The sequence below is a fragment of the Nothoprocta perdicaria genome, unplaced genomic scaffold (genome assembly GCF_003342845.1).
Source record: "Nothoprocta perdicaria isolate Ctin4 unplaced genomic scaffold, notPer1 scaffold_86, whole genome shotgun sequence".
NCBI lineage: Eukaryota > Metazoa > Chordata > Aves > Tinamiformes > Tinamidae > Nothoprocta > Nothoprocta perdicaria.
Window position 1 is genome coordinate 420,636 of NW_020456154.1, and position 16,076 is coordinate 436,711.

The window sequence follows — 16,076 nt, forward strand, 5'->3', positions numbered from 1 at the left end:
CCATGAACAACTTTGTTTCCMTTAGCTTTTGCTTCAAAATATTATTTTGAATATTTGTTTACCTGACAACATGCATAGAGGATGCTCCAGATTTGAAGAAGTCTGTAGAATCCTCAATTACAGGAACATTGCTCAAAATTCCCTTCCAAATAGCCTATTAGCACATAAAAACAATGGGGCAGTTATGTTAGCTGCAGGAATTATTTACTGCAAAACTATTTTCTAACATACTTATGCCTTCAAAGTGCATTGCTTCAACAGGTATAATAGCTATTTTAAGTGGACCTGTAACTTSATAATAGCAAATAAAATCTACAGATTAATTTTGTCCATGATGGTCCTAACCATGCATGTCCTAACCATGCAAGCAAACTTAATGTTACAATGGTAATGATTTTTCATGYCCATATTTATAAAAGCCTCACCTTCCAAATAATGGTGTTACATTGCACTATGCAATATGATCTCAACAGAGGTATGGGGAATTTTGTGAATRGACTGTGATGAAATTTTCGACACTTGGACAGAGTTGAGAGGTAGCTTAAGCTGCATGAATTAGATGGATATTTCTGCTAACATGAATGCTACAATAGCTGGTAACTTTYAAATTAATAATAGATTGGTCTCAAGACTTGGCTGGTAGTGTCATAAAGAGAAGAGTTTATATTTCTTTTTGCTATTTTATCAGTCAGGCAATTGCTCCAGAAAGCACTAAGGTTGCCAGCAGGCAAGTTCATGGCAAGCCTGAAACAGTATTTTAAAACATTAGTGCCTTTAGCTGTGTGACCTGTGTCAAAAGTTATTGATGTGCAGCAGAGCTGGCAGATGTCTTGCTTCAGCTGCTCTGGCCCACAACTATACAAATGACAAGTGTGCATTTCAGCTGAGAAGCTGACACTGCAGAAGGAGCAACTGCTGGAGAGGGCAACAAGGTGCCCCTCCAGCTCTACAACTTTCTCCTCTAGCTGCCCCATCGCCACATCCCTCTGCCAGCCGGCCCATTGTGCATGACTGCGACAGGGGAGAGAGTTGGCACAGTTGGGAACAGGGGTAAAACCCTGTCATTTGCCATGTGGCCCTGCAATCAATTTCTCTGAATCACCTGTGTCTGAAGGAAAACTTTATATGGTTATGTGTTTTAACAGGAATTCCCAAATCCATCTGAATTTCATTCAATAACTAAAGATTCAATTCAATAACTAAAGATTCAAACCTATGCTATCTGAGCATGTATCACAAAAAAACAACAACAACACACTTTGTGGTCAGTGAAAGGACAGGCTTTGCTTATATTGAGAAGTATGTAGTGCTTTTCCTTGAAGTAATATCCAACAAAAGCAGATTACAGAATTACCCTAATATCTTCTGCCATCTTTTTCTCCTCTTCTGTAAGTTCCAAGGCTGTTGTTTCATCAGCAGAGAAGTATTTAGATGCAGGGATCATTTTTCCATCCTCAAATTGTAGATTCCTCACTAGTACCTAAAAACCGAGGAGATATGATTTTTAAACTCTTTGAGAAACAATACATTCTCGTATGTTTGTATCCTTCCGTGGTGAATTTTTCAATATTAATATAATCATTGGAATATTAGAATACATAGCTTACATGCTGCTATGATGCACGTAATTAAAAACAGATTACTCACGTCTTTCAGATTCTATTCTCTTCTATTGGTACATTTTAATACATAAGCAAAATGGATAAGATTTGAGTGAGGAGCAAGACATAAAAGCCTCTTCTATAGAATTTCACAAGATTAATAGACTCCAAGCTAATTAACTGTCTTTAGCAGATGGATTTATCTAGCCTGACAATTCCACACTTCTGGCACTTTTTGCCAAGTGTGCCATCTGTGCTCATGTTTGTCAGAATGAGCACTTACCATCTTCYCGTCATTACCAAAAATGACCAGGCCATTCTTTGTTACAAGTCCAGGTCTTGAAGCACCTTTTATTGCCAGCTCTTGTCCAGCTGGGACTGAAGCATCAACTAATGATGATCCATAGAAAGTAACCACCTAAAAATAAAGAGTGACAAGTGCACATAAATATGCTCTAAAATCCTAAGAATGAAGTGATACCATTTTGAAGCTTTAATAATCTAGAAAGTAATAATACWTAAGTACCAACCCATAGAAAACGTGTTACAACATTACCTCTGTATATTTACAACCCAGGACATGTAAAACTGCAAACYTCCCAAAAGCTGCTTAACTTTAACTTCGAGCATGATGAAATCAATGCAGATAGGGAGGTAGCTTTAGTTAGTGCATGGCTAGTCTAGTGCATAGAAAGACCTGCAGAAACTAGGCTGTACTGACAGATCCTGCTTAGCTCCCAGCAGGGCAATGCTGAGCGCTGCCTCTCGCCTGGGCTCCTCTCTTCTCTTGGGGCTCTCGAGCCTGTGCAGAGCCAGGCCTCTGGAGAAGCTGGCTAAGTAACAGAATTTGGACACTACAGCCAGGAAGGAGAATGATTTTAGAAATGTTTTACCTAAAGAAAATGTAGATCAAAGGCACAGTGCTTTTTCAGAATTGAAATGAAGTTGCTGTTTTGGGATAAAATGCGATAAAATGAGGTGTATTTTTTTTCTGCAAATGATTCTAGCTCTCCTCGGCCCATGGCTCTTCAAACTGCTGAAACAACTTATAATAAATAAAGGAACTTTTTTTTATAGTGTTGCATTCTGAGTTGTACTATGATGTTGCTCACTGTAGTACAACGAATGTGGGTTAGATGAGTGGACAGGGAAGTGGATTGAAAACGGGCTGAATGGCAGAGCTCAAGGGATTGTGATCAGTAGCRCAAAGTCTAGTTGGAGGCCTAGTTAGCAGTGACCCCCAGGAGTCAGTACTGGGTCCAATCCCTTTTCAATTTATTCATCCTAGATAGCCTGGATGAAGAACTCTTAGTAAGTTTACTGATGATATGAAACTGGGAGGGGCAGCTGATACACAGAGGGCTGTGCTGCCATCCAGAGGGATCTTTACAGGCTGGAAAGTTGGGCAGAGAGGAACCTCATGAGGTTCAACAAGGGCAAGTGCAGGGTCCTGCATGTAGGTAGGAATAACCTCCCTACGCAGGAATAATCTCCTAGTAGGAATAACCTACTAGTACAGGCTAGGGACTGATCTTCTGGAGAGCAGCTCTRTGGAGAAGGATCTGGGCATCCTGGTGGACAACAAGTTGACCTTGAGCCAGAAATGTGTCCTTGTGACTAAGAAGGCCAATGGTCTCCTGGGCACATTAGAAAGAATCTTGACAGGAGTTCAAGAGAGTTGATCCTCCCTCTCTACTCAGCCCTGCTGAGGTCACCTCTGGAGTACTGTGTCCAGTCCTGGGCTCCCCAACACAGGAGGGACATGGAGTTAAGGGAAAGAGTCCAGCATAGAGCTGCAAATATGATCAAGAGACTGAAACATCTGTCCTAGGAGGAGAGGTGAGAGAGCTGGGCCTGTTCAGCCTGAAGAGAAGACTTATCAGTGCATATAAATACTGTGAGGATGTCAGGAGGATGGGCCCTGACTTTTCTGTGATGGCCAGAAATAGGACAAGAGACAACAGTCACAAATGGAAATACAGGAAGTTCTGTCTGTTTTTGAGGAAAAACTTCTTGATTGTGAGGGTTACAGAGCACTGGAACAGGTCATCCAGAGAGGCTGTGGAGTCTCTTTCTTTTGAGATACTCAAAACTCTCCTGGATGCAAACCTGTGCAATGTGCTTTAGATGACTCTAGGTACCTGCAGGGCAGCTGGACTGGATGATCTCCAAAAGTCACTTTCAACTTTAATCATTCTGCAATTCCATGTAAAGCACGCACTGCATTACAGACTGTAACACACACTACTTCCTCAACCAAAATGGCATACTCTGAATCTACCCCGCCTACTTACTGCTTTTTTTCCTCTTTTTTTTTTAGATATTGCTCTTATCTTTCTTTGAATTAGAAGGACCTAACAGAAAATCCTAGCTCCAGTATATCTGCTGTGTTCTGTACACTTGGTTAGGTGTCTGTTCTAGATTTATACAAAATCTACAGTCATCCAAGAGAGCCACTCCAAAGCAACTCCCAGCTGTATTCACCTGCATACAATCTCTACAATCTCCTTTAGCCTTTTTAATTAAAAAAAAAAAAAAAAAAAAAAAGATACCACGAGAGTACTAGAAAGGCTGCCCTTCTGGATTCCAGAGCATACCTGGTCACCTATTTTTGCCCATGCTCCAGGTACTTTATCATGACCTCGGATCCAATTGTGCAAAGCTGTTGCAGGTTGGTCCCAGGAGATCTGTGAAATCAAGATATTCAAGATTATAATTATTTTTTGTTTGGTTATAAATCAAGTTATTAATGCTTTCTTATAAAAGAGTTAGAAATTTTCCTTCCCTTTCAATTTTTTATGTATTTAGGAACACAAAAATGGTCTGATCTAATAAAGGAAGAACATTGAACTTAAGATCATCATCTTAAGATGTTCTTAATGTCTGGATGCAACATAATAACTAACTACTAACTACTGAAGTTACTAACTACTGGATAATACACAATATACTTGTTCTTAAGATCATGTATCAGGTGTTAACACCAGTGAGAAGGTATTTCATTAACTTTGCAGCATCACAGGTATGAAATGAGTTAGAGAATGTTGTGGAATATCTATCAAACGACAAACACTGAGGTACCCAGTGTCTTAGTTTAAGCAAAAAGAACATACAGAACCAAGTTATAAGYCAATGAAGAAAAAAAAATTACAATAGGGAGATTAACTTAATTCGCTCCAAGAAACCTTCCTGTATATTTAAAGGATGAATTCAGCAATTTGGACCACAGATACAAATTAAGTATATAAATTAAAAATCAGAAGTCACTAAAGCTCTCAGAATTCATTGCAATTTTGCATATATTAGTTGAGTTGTTGAGTCCTCATCCTCATTCTTTCCTTTCATTTCAGTAATGCCATGAAAACTCTTTTTTTGTAAGCTCCTTTGCTGAGGTGTTTTGGAACTGATAGGAGTCAATTATTTCAGCTGCTCTGCAACTTCATACATACTACGTACTATGTTCCTATCACTTCATCAGCATCTATATGGGGACCCAAAATTTTGATCCATGACCTTAATCCACATGCAAAAGTGGTATAAGGTAAGCCAGGAGTTTTAATACTCCTATTACAWTTTTTTTTTTATGAAAAGGACTATGTTCATCACAAACAACAAAATGAAATCAGTATTTTTTGCCTTTTTTTTTTTATCAGACACTTGCATCAGTCTAGCAAAAGAAAAGAAGGTACTAAAGGTGGCATTCACTACCATTTTGTGGTAGCTTTTCCAAACAAAAAGATCTAGCTAACAGTAAGAATTTTATTACATAGCTCATCCAGGGAATTATACAATATAATCCTATATGATATACTGTTTGAATTATTATTATTACTATGTTTTCTTTTTCATGACCTGTTTTTTATTTCCTGGTAGGTACGAACAGTTCCGTTTTCCTAAGAAAATATTCCTTATCTACCTCTGGTAGAGAATTCAGCAYGAACCACTTATAAACATCGCTTCCCCTCCCTGCMCCCCCCCCCCCCCAAAAAAAAAGGACCAACATTAATCGAATGCTGTCTTTATAACTACCATAACATATCAAGAATCCACTGAAGGAGCAGCTGCCATCTAGCTGCATAAAGATCTCAAGTAGAACATCAAGTTTCTCTCTCTMTATATATATTTAACTGCTGACAGGGAACATGAACTTCATCTGGGGCTCTATTACACACATCCAGAAATATAAGGGGAGGAAACAACTGTTACAACTTGTTTAACTTGATGGCACTACTACTCTAAGATGGTAACACCTTCTCTAGTGATTGTGTACAAAACACAGTGCTATCTAATAGTACCTCTGCATTTTCTTTTTTCTGGATCCCTTCGTATGTTGCCCCTTCTTTAGGCTGAGGTATCCGAGGAGCTTTGCCATCAGCAATCAGATGTACAGCCTCCACCTAAGCAGAAGAATAACAGTTTTAATGTTTCTTTGGTATTCACTTTCTGCTCAGTCATCTTTATGAACGGCCACAGATTTTCTTGCATAAAAGAAATTGGTTTGTTTTTAAAACCTAGGATTTCCAAAATCAGGGAGACCAATATTGCACAGGTTTACATATACGTATTCTTAAACTCCTTTAACAAAAGAAATAGTCYCAGAAATGTATTGCAAATGCCTAATCACTATGCTTATTAGCTGCCTAAATTCTTCAGGTCCAGAACTTAGGCTAAGGCAGAAATTGTTTCTGTATGTTTATATTCAATTCTTACTGCTTTTGCTTCTGCAAAAACTATTTCCTTATTTTAGAATGGAGAGACAAAAAAACTCTAAGATTCCCTGCTATTTTAATGTACTTTTAAAATATGTTTTAAAACAGAATGAATAAAACTGAGCATGCAAAATGCAAAACAACCAGTGAACTTTAAAAAACATTCCTCCTTTTTATCTTCACTCCTGACTTTCCGCTCCCTCTAAGCCTTTAAAAAATTTCACCTTRTAAAAATATCAAAAAACTCTACAGAATGAGCTACAATCCGGATAAAACTTTCCTTCTGTGGAAAGAGCACATGCTGCCTGCTGCCAGCAACAAATATTTTAAAGCCAGCTCCTCAGCTCTGTGAAGCATCAGAGCTCCACTAAAGTCACTGACACAGCTGAGCACCACGACCTCGGTCTTTCTGAATTTATATGCCTTGTCTATATTACCTTTGTGTTTAAACTACAACCTTTCTTTGGCCTTTAAAATGTTAATAGCACAGATAAACATACCATAGCCTTTATCCCTTCTGGGAAGAGAAATCGATTATACAGGTCATCCACAGTATCATTTTGGCCTACATCACATTCTCGCTGCAGAAGAATTGGTCCAGTGTCAAGACCATCATCAGCCCAGAAAATAGTAAATCCTGCTTTCTTATCTCCTTGAATTAAAGTCCTAAAAAAAAAAAAAAAAAAAAAAAAAAAAAAGATCAGTAAACACAGTGTGAAAGCACTCACAAATATCAACTCCTCTGTTGCACATTCATTTGCTTTAGGCAGATAGAAGAGAATATCCCATGTCAATCACATGTTACACTATGCTAATTATTTTAAATGCATGAACAGTGGTAAGATATAGAAGAAGGTATAGAAGAAAAGTATGCAAAAGCTGTGACATGATTTGAAAGACGGATACATCAAAAAAAGAACATTTGTCTATTTGTCAATAGTCTGCTTCTAGATAGTATATAGTATGAGTATATAGTATATATTCATAGTTATTTACTATAATTAACTAAACCTCATCACTTATCTATAGGTCAGCAAGGAAAGTACAGTTGTCCCACAGCTGAAGAAGAGCTAAACTCAGAGTGGAAAATGACAGATGCTTAACAAAGCACTACTGTGCAAMTGTTTAAGGAAAAGTCATTACGGGAATTTAAGTCTAGCCAGATTCTCAGCTGGTATGTATGAGTATAGCCAATTTGCATCAGCTCAGGATCTGCCTTCAAATTTAAAAGCAACTTTGGCCACTTCGATTTTCCAGGTCTCCTTTGGAACTGCATGGGCCACAGATTTGCGGAAAAAAAATAAACACAAGCATACTGCAGTGAGCAACCAAAAATGGGGGGAAAAAAAGGAACAAAAAATGGTCCCTATTTTGCCTACCCCTCCCACCCCCTTTGCAGAAGAGTCTGTGAAAAAGGTGTGAGGAGCCCTCAGAGACCTAGGCCCCTTGTCTGTGCCTGGTATTCCTCCGTCCTGCCTGATGCCCACATGTTTTCTCATGCATTTATATATCATACAGACACACCACTTCCCTATTTCTGGAATTCTTAACTACAGGAACGTCCTGAAGCAGGGGCTGTATCTACATCTTTGTGTGTAACAAGTCCTGACAATTTTTCCTCCATGAACCCACTCTTCTAAAGTTCTCTAGATGTGCAGTTTAATAATAAATTGTATGGAAAAAAGTACTTTCTTTACTCAGTCAGATCCTACTATCTGATTTCTTTGCTGGCTGTCCTCATATTTGTTATAAAGAGAAAGAAATAAAGAATGAACAATCATACCCTATTTATGAAGTTCAACTACATCAAAGCAATTGCTTCACTCTAAAGTCAGTTGGGAACTGTGCCAGCACTCACATGGCTAATTGGTCTCACCCAACAGCCTAATATGAGGCGTACACATAGTTATGATTAACTTCCTACAAAATCTCACCAGTTGATTGCAGAAGCTCCTCTGTGGCGTGGTAGGATGGATGGATGGTAAATAATTGAGCCATGCTTGGGGCAGTCAATAACATCCATGGGGATGAACTGCGTGCAGAATGGAAGGACATTGAGCTCTGCTCCAACGGATTTGTAGGCTGCAACTACTTCCTGGATAGGTTTGCCCTTAGCTCTCCACCGGGGGAACTTGAAAACAGGAGTGCCGTCCTTCTCTGCTGCCAGGGCTGAGGGGAAAGAACACTTGGTTTTAATTCATGTTTCATGTCAAAAAATCAAACAGAGATCAGAGAAACATTGCAAGAAACTCAAATAGATCATCAAATGTGATTAAAGAGTGTCTTTTGTACTGCTCTGTTCTGTACCTTACTTAGCAAAACCTTTGGAGTAGAACGTATTTTATTAGTTCTGTCTTTAATTCTTGCTCCTAAAGCTCAAGTTATTCTCAGGTTTAAGTTAATCTTCATGACCTAAGTAATAGGTAGCAATGAAAGTAGAAGAAAATGATGAATGCTGTTGTCTATTTAACAGTGGCGCTTAAGTTCTTGCCCAGTCACTACATCTACCTACTGGTTTGCCTTCAAATAACTTTATTTTCCACTTGAGCAGTTTTGTGTGTGCCTGTGACTTCATATAACTGAGATTCACTAATGTCAGCAACATCTTGCCATGTAGACTCAAAGAAATGCTGCTGGCCTTCAGCTATTTCCTCAGAATTTWTTTACTGTTGCCTTCTAGATATTCTTCCATTCATCTGGGAAACATCCACACCTAAGAATAAGAAGCCTAGGGATATAGAAACAATACCACATTTCACTCAAGACTTGAGATCTTTGTATTACCCAGAGGCAAAAATCAGCAAAGAATCCAGCAAAATCATTATTTATCATTGAAAGCATAATACATTCATTCTATTAGTTTGAATAAATAGTTCTGTAGTTTAAAGGCTTAGTTAAAATAAATACAAGGTTGAAATCAGTGAAAGATTTGCTGAGTTAGAACTGCTTGTCAGTAACAGTTTGTATAATGCTATCAAGTATTATGGGATGCTGTCAGGAATTGATAGTTAGATTGTCTTTTTCTCAGCAGTAGTTCTAATTCTTCTAAAGCATGATAAATTCATATAATAAGGTAATTACAAAATGCAATAAGCTCAAAAACTATGCGCTACTTTGGGAGTGCCATTGCTTAGGCAAAATTTGTATTTGAACCCTCCCTCAAAAGAATGCTATAAAAAATACATCAGAAGCTGACAAAAACACTAAGTGACTTGAGGCAGTTTATGGGAGGTGGTTTCAAATTCTAAATATCCAGAAAGGTAAATTCCATTCTGGCACTCCTATTAGCTAACCATATTAACTCACCATTTTTGTGTTTCTGAAAAAAAAAAAAATAAAGCTACAATTCCAATAATGATTCCAGAGTATCTTCTGTATTATGGCATATTCCACATTTATATGAGTGCGATTGTGAATACATGAATACAGCAATGTTTTCTTATAAAGGTCTAGAAAATCTTTTTGCAGCTTGCCAATGGGAAAAAGAGAAGTGTAAAGCTTCCTCTGCCCTCTTGAATGCCTTGTCCATACCACAGGTGGTTGAGCAATAGGCTCTGTGAGTATTCTACTGCACACAAGCTTGGCAGAAAGCCAGGAATAAACAGTCTTGGCTCCACGCCTCAAAATTCACAGACAGCACAGAGAAACAGGTGACAGACATTTATGCTTGAGTACAGGCTTGGCAGCTACTCGCTTCCTTTCCAGAGCATGGATTAAGTCAAGTGATAATGCTGCCTCCTCATAGCTGCCTTTAACACTGTGTGCATTGTAAGACAGGGATCTAGTTCAGGATAATTACCTCTAGAATGTCCATTCAAATAAGGTCCCCATGTTATTATTATTTTTTAATTATCACATGTTATTATTATTTTTTAATTATCACAATGTATGGTTAGAAACAGCTTTTAAATGCTGATTAACCAGCAAGGTTAAACTGGTTCTGGAAGCTGTATTTTTTAAAGCACAGTTCTTGTGCTGAATCTAGTAACAAAGGCAATATATGTGAGTCATTCCCATGTAGATGTTACCTTCTCACGAAAAGGGGAAAAAGCAGGTCTGTCAGGCACAGCTCTAACATTTGGATTATGGTTACACTTACCCAAGGGATCAGCTTGTCCATTCTTGTCAGGCACTGTGAATACTCCCACAACCTTGTGGCCCTCTTTTCGCAGCTTATTATAGACTTCTTGACCAAAAATACTTTGACCTATTAGAGCTAGCTTTAGCTTATTTTGGTAAGCCTGTCAAAAGAAATAAAATAGACTGTTTTAGGATGCAAAGAAAACATGTTGCTATCTATATTCCCTCTTGCTCTTTCTTATTAAATATTGTGGTTTAATACACGGTCATCTTTCTATCCCAATCATCTTCAAAGGAATAATAATCACACTTTGAGATTGACAACAGGGAATAGAAAATTCGGTAAGACCACACTTAGCATAGAAGTATCTGATGTTGGTATTTCTTTCCCAGCATTTTCATTAGACAGACCCATTGCCTGTTACAAGAACCATCACAGACTTCATAACTTCTTCCTGCTTATAGCTAATATACTATAAGTAATGAAAAATTCATTTTTGAAAGAGATATATTAAACGCTTCTGGGCAATACTGTAGTGTCTGGAATATGCCCCCTAAATCTCTGTGAATATATGGGAGCATATTAAATAGTTGTCAATATCTACAGGCTAAAGAACACAGGCTTGCATTTCTCTGTAACTCTGACAAATTTAAGGTAGTGATCAAAATTTTGAGCCTTCTACCAGGAAATATTCCTAAACCTGATGTTCCTTTGATGGACATCCACTGGCATTCTGTGTTTGGACCAGGCACAAGCTTTCAAGCATCTTCATACCGAGCAGATGCCAGCAGCTGTCCCACCTGATGAATTTGAGGACAGAATCACAACACTGCTGTGATATCAGGATATCACCTATTGCTATTCTGTTCAGGTGCTCCCACTAAGGGAAGTATTATTTCCTCCGCATTCCTCAAAATCTTAAGGACAGTTTCTTTGCAAAACTCCAGCTTTGAGGGCTCCGTAATTTCTATTTTTCCCTTTCCAAGAAACCATGCAAGCTGACACACAGGTCACATCTTCTAGCATTGATGTAGCCCCTGTGTGAATGGGAAAGATGGAGAAACAAAGATGCCACAGCTTCAGTGAATCCACTATAAATCTGAAAACATTTCAAAACTAATTGATTTATACAGGAAACATTACAATAAATACACTGATTGAAGTGCTGAAAATAGTCCAAGCTCTCTTGCAATATTTATTGCACATAGGTCTTTTTTCCCCTTTCCTGCTCAAGAGTTCCTGCAGATCCTTCAACTTTTTTAACCTGCACACGGGCATCTGGTTTCTTTGCCTAGGTTTGGAGATAGGAGTGAATGCCAGGCATACTCTCTTAAACCTATCATACATCCCGATGACTGCTGAGGGGGATAGTTGTGCTCTTCTTCCTCCCTGCCCTCAGTATCTTGCTCCTAACACCTTGTTTATATCAGAACTGATATTCTGTGGCTGCATGATCAGCTGTATTAGGGTATTGAGCTAGGTGGACACTGATCTGACCAAAGGTAGCTAATATTCAAGCTATACCTGGACTCAGTCCTTTAAAGAACCTTCCTATTAGGAGGCCTGAATCAAGGGCAGAAAATAAACCCACACATTGCCCACCTCTATTCTTAACCTCCTACTTTCCAACTTGACTTTGACTTCCATATTTTTTGAACATCTTATGGCACTAGATGCCACTACCTCAGAAAGAAAAACAGGAATCAAAGCACTGTCTAAATACCCTAACCATTGGTATTTTTCATGTATGTTGACCCCTGTCCATTTTTCTCCTCACTCATCTCCTTCCTTTCTTATGGAGGCTGGGATACAAAGATACCATGACTAAATTATTAATTAAATACCAAATGGTCTACATTGCCCATCATATCATATGACAATGATATGACATATAAACATGTCAAGAAAAAAAGATTATTTGAGGTAACAACCTATTCCACTGGCATTCATTCCACAGTTGATATAAAAGTTGATATAAGGAGACTTAAGAAATGGGAGGTTCCAAAGCAGGACTATTGAAGCACACTCTCTGTTTTGTGCATACAGATTTTATGGAAGACAGCTGGAAACAGCTATTTTTCCAGAGATAGTATTTTCCCTTTGAATGAAACTCCCTGCACTAGAGCATTAGTCATTGAACACGTCTGGAATGGTATGAAATCCTCTGATTTCTGTGCAGTGCTAATTTACAATGGCAGCCCTGCTGGTGCATTGAAGGAGCATCCAACAAAGTCCAGGTGCGAGCTACTTGTTCTACTTCTGCTCTTTGTGAACTGCAGAAAACAGAGCACTGGAAGGGATCTCCTTAGCCAAGAGATCCATCATTCTAGTCTTCACAGGCGTGTGCCCTACAAATGCACACTTCAACACAAAGTACATTTTTTTTTGTTATCACCATGTTATTTGATTTCTTTTCTGATACTTTGAAGCCTCATGGTAATTTTCAGGCCAAATTTATCCCCATTGACTTAACTCCCTTCTTCGTCTTTCTTTTTTTTTTTTTTCCTGGGGATACCTGCTTCTTTAATCATATCTTTTCTCTTACGTTTATTTCATAAGATTAAACAAGCCAAGACCTTTTAATTGTGTCTCATAACAGAGGGGTGCCAGCTCCCTGTTCACCCTATGGCTTGTTGCATCTCTTCTAGTTTCTGAATCCTGAGTGAAGAAACTGTATCCAGGTGACATCTTAACAGGGCTTGGGACATTTGCACTGCTATTTCCACCTCTCCCCCTGGAAATCTCCTGGCTAGTATGTGCTAAGACTCTCTCTCTATATATATGTGTACACGTACATATAAATATATATGCCAAAACAAACAAACTATTCAGCTTATAATAATGTTTTCAGTATATTTCTGCCTAACATTTTAGAGGTAACAAAAACAATCCATTTATATTTATCACATAAAAAACCAGGACCTCTTCAAAAGCTTTTCAAGAACAGCTTCACTGGAAAAGAGTGAAATTTTAGACAAGACTGAGAGACAGAGGAGAAATTTCTGAAAGGACTCAACAGAGATTGAGCGCACAAAAGTTTTTATGTCTCCAAATTTTTCATCTCCTCAGTTTCCATATTTAGGGTTCTGATACTACATATGAAAGTGTCAAATTGCTGTTTGTACTTGAACAGAATTATATTTTTCTATGTCAGAGGACTCAAACTAGAAAAATTGATCTTCAAATCAGCAGATTTCACCAGATTTCAAATCACCAGATGAGATTTCTGGTGATTTGAAGATCACATTTAGAACCAATGTCCACAATAAAATATCAAGTAAATGGAACTTTGTAAGTACTTATATACATTACAATCCTTAGCATTATTTTAAAACTACTTTTTCTGCTCATGAAGCTTTAAAGCATATGTCCCAAATATATATTTATATATTTAAATATGTTTAAAATATATTCTTTAACTTACCTCTTAGGTCATATTTCCCTGTGACTAAATCTGATCCTTGTCTTACATGGAACTGCATACTAGCTCCAGCTCTAAATCATGGCTTGCTGTAAATCAGCATAGTTTCAGTGACACTTGCTCAATTCATGCTAGCTGGAAGTGGCCTAACAAATGGTAAGAAATAAAAAGAGGACAAAATCTCTGGCAAAACTGCATAGACAGCACTGCAGGTTGGCTAACTAGCTCAGAAAGTTCCCTTCTTCATTCGTACTGCAAAAAATCTACTACTTTGGCAACAGATAAACTCTTCCATCTCTGGCTTTCAGAGAGCTACACAACCAGGGACTGGTTGCAGTTGCAAGGGAGTCATTCTTGAATACTCCAGTGCATGGTACGTACGGACTGTAGGATTTCTGTTAACATCTGGCTTAGACGTGGCAATCTGCTTGTACTGCAGTAACATATACACTGTCATCAGCAGAAAGCAAGAGCCAAACCCACAAATTTCTACTGGCTTCAGTTATACCCACTACAAGGAAAAGCCTGAAGAATCAGGCCACAAATTCTTTTTTTTTTTCTTATTAGAAAAAAAAAAAAGTCGTGGATGTCACAGCCGTCCCGTATGTTACTTTGGAAAATTCTCCTCACATTTTCCTTATCTAAAACAAGTAAGACACACAAAAGCAGGAACTCGTTTAACAACGTCATGTGGACCTAATAGATCTAATTAAAATGGAAAATTCTATAAAATTACATAGAAATGAACAGCTTGTTGTTTTTCCCAGGAAAGGAACATTCAGGCCCAGGGGGTACCATCACTAACATTTATCAGGAAGATTTAGAAAGAAGCTCCTTAGAAAATACCAAAATAGTTAGGCTGTATACTTTGCTAAATAGGTAAAGTAATGGATTCAGTAAATGAAAACTAGCTTTAATGCATAGGAAGATGAAATTTGTGGTTGTTTCTGCCAGTTTTACCAGAGGTAGCACTGGATTTTGTTTGCAGTTGTCTGCATGACTGCAGATGTAAGATTTATGTTAACAGATGCCTTTCTCTGTATGGCAAAGTTAATGCTCATGCATTATCAAAGCAGATTTCTCGCTGTGTTTTTGTTAGATTATCCAGCATCTCACTATGGGAAACACTGGAGCTCAGACTGTTTGCAGAGACCTGCCCTTTCATTGCTTAGGGGATAACAGAGGGATGTAGTTACAGTGGCAGCGCTTCCAAAGAAGGAGAATTCAGAAAAATGATGCCTACTGTACTCTAATTTTGTTGTTTTCATTGCCTAAACTTTTTTCTTTTCCTTTAACCTATCTTGCTCATATGATAACATCATATAAAATGTTCAGAATCCAGTTTTAAACCAATTGTTTCCCTGACTCAGGTGCCTTATATGTGGATGAAGAAACGTAAGGTAAAGGACATAATGCCTGAAAATTGTACAGCATTTTTGTCTTTGTCTAATAATGATGAATGTCTGATAGCTCGCTAATTTATTTATTTTGGCTAATTCGCTAATTCCTTGAGATGGTCCAACTTGAAGAAGACTTAAATTGTCAGAGTGCAGTGTAGGTCTTGCCAGATACAAAAATGTACAACCTTGCCAGTACCTTTGGGATGTGAGCGGATGGGCATACTGCGTTCACACCACGCAGCAAAAATCATTGCTCTCCAGAGACTGAAAATCCTGATCTCCCCTGGGCCTTAATAGAAACTGTGAACGTTCAACCTGTCTGAAGGACAGTCCATTCGTATTTTACTGCCTCACTATTAAAGTCTAGATCTGTCTTCCATCATTCTGGACATTTCATGTATTGATATGATAGTATTTATTTGCTAAGAGAATTGAAAATTATTTTACAACAGCTTTTTGAAAGATATACAGTATTTTAGGGCTTGCTTTTTCTTGTCTTTTTTTTTTTTTTCTTTCTTTTTAACCTCCAAAGCACCCAAATAAGATTAAAATTAACAAGCACAAGAAACTACCTGACAAACGCTGGTTAGCACCTTGTGGGGTGATAATTCTGGAAAAGAGAAGGTAAATCTGAGAGCTCCATGATTTGCCCAGGAGAGTCTAACGTTAGCAAACCATTGCTTGGGGAAAAAAATTATATTTGTTTCGTGGCTATGAACGCAGGTTACGTTGTGCGGGTGCCCTCTGTGCACGGCGCGGCGCGAGCCGCGGCTCGGCTGTCCCGCCGCGGCACGGCTGCGCCTCCGGCACCGCGCGGCACCGCGCAGCACCGCGCAGCACGGCGCAGCACCGCGCAGCACCGCG

General features: G+C 38.4%; 1 protein-coding gene across 1 annotated transcript in view; it reads right to left on the bottom strand.

The window, feature by feature from the left end:
- Positions 1 to 16,076, bottom strand: part of ALDH1L2 (aldehyde dehydrogenase 1 family member L2) — a 39,014-nt gene that overhangs the window by 15,530 nt on the left and 7,408 nt on the right. The window contains exons 3-10 of the mRNA XM_026052238.1: positions 10,410 to 10,551; positions 8,245 to 8,479; positions 6,811 to 6,976; positions 5,897 to 5,998; positions 4,199 to 4,288; positions 1,885 to 2,019; positions 1,355 to 1,480; positions 63 to 154 (exon numbers count right to left, since the gene is read on the bottom strand). Of these exons, the coding sequence (XP_025908023.1) occupies positions 63 to 154; positions 1,355 to 1,480; positions 1,885 to 2,019; positions 4,199 to 4,288; positions 5,897 to 5,998; positions 6,811 to 6,976; positions 8,245 to 8,479; positions 10,410 to 10,551 (1,088 nt within the window). The remainder of the gene's footprint in view (positions 1 to 62; positions 155 to 1,354; positions 1,481 to 1,884; positions 2,020 to 4,198; positions 4,289 to 5,896; positions 5,999 to 6,810; positions 6,977 to 8,244; positions 8,480 to 10,409; positions 10,552 to 16,076) is intronic.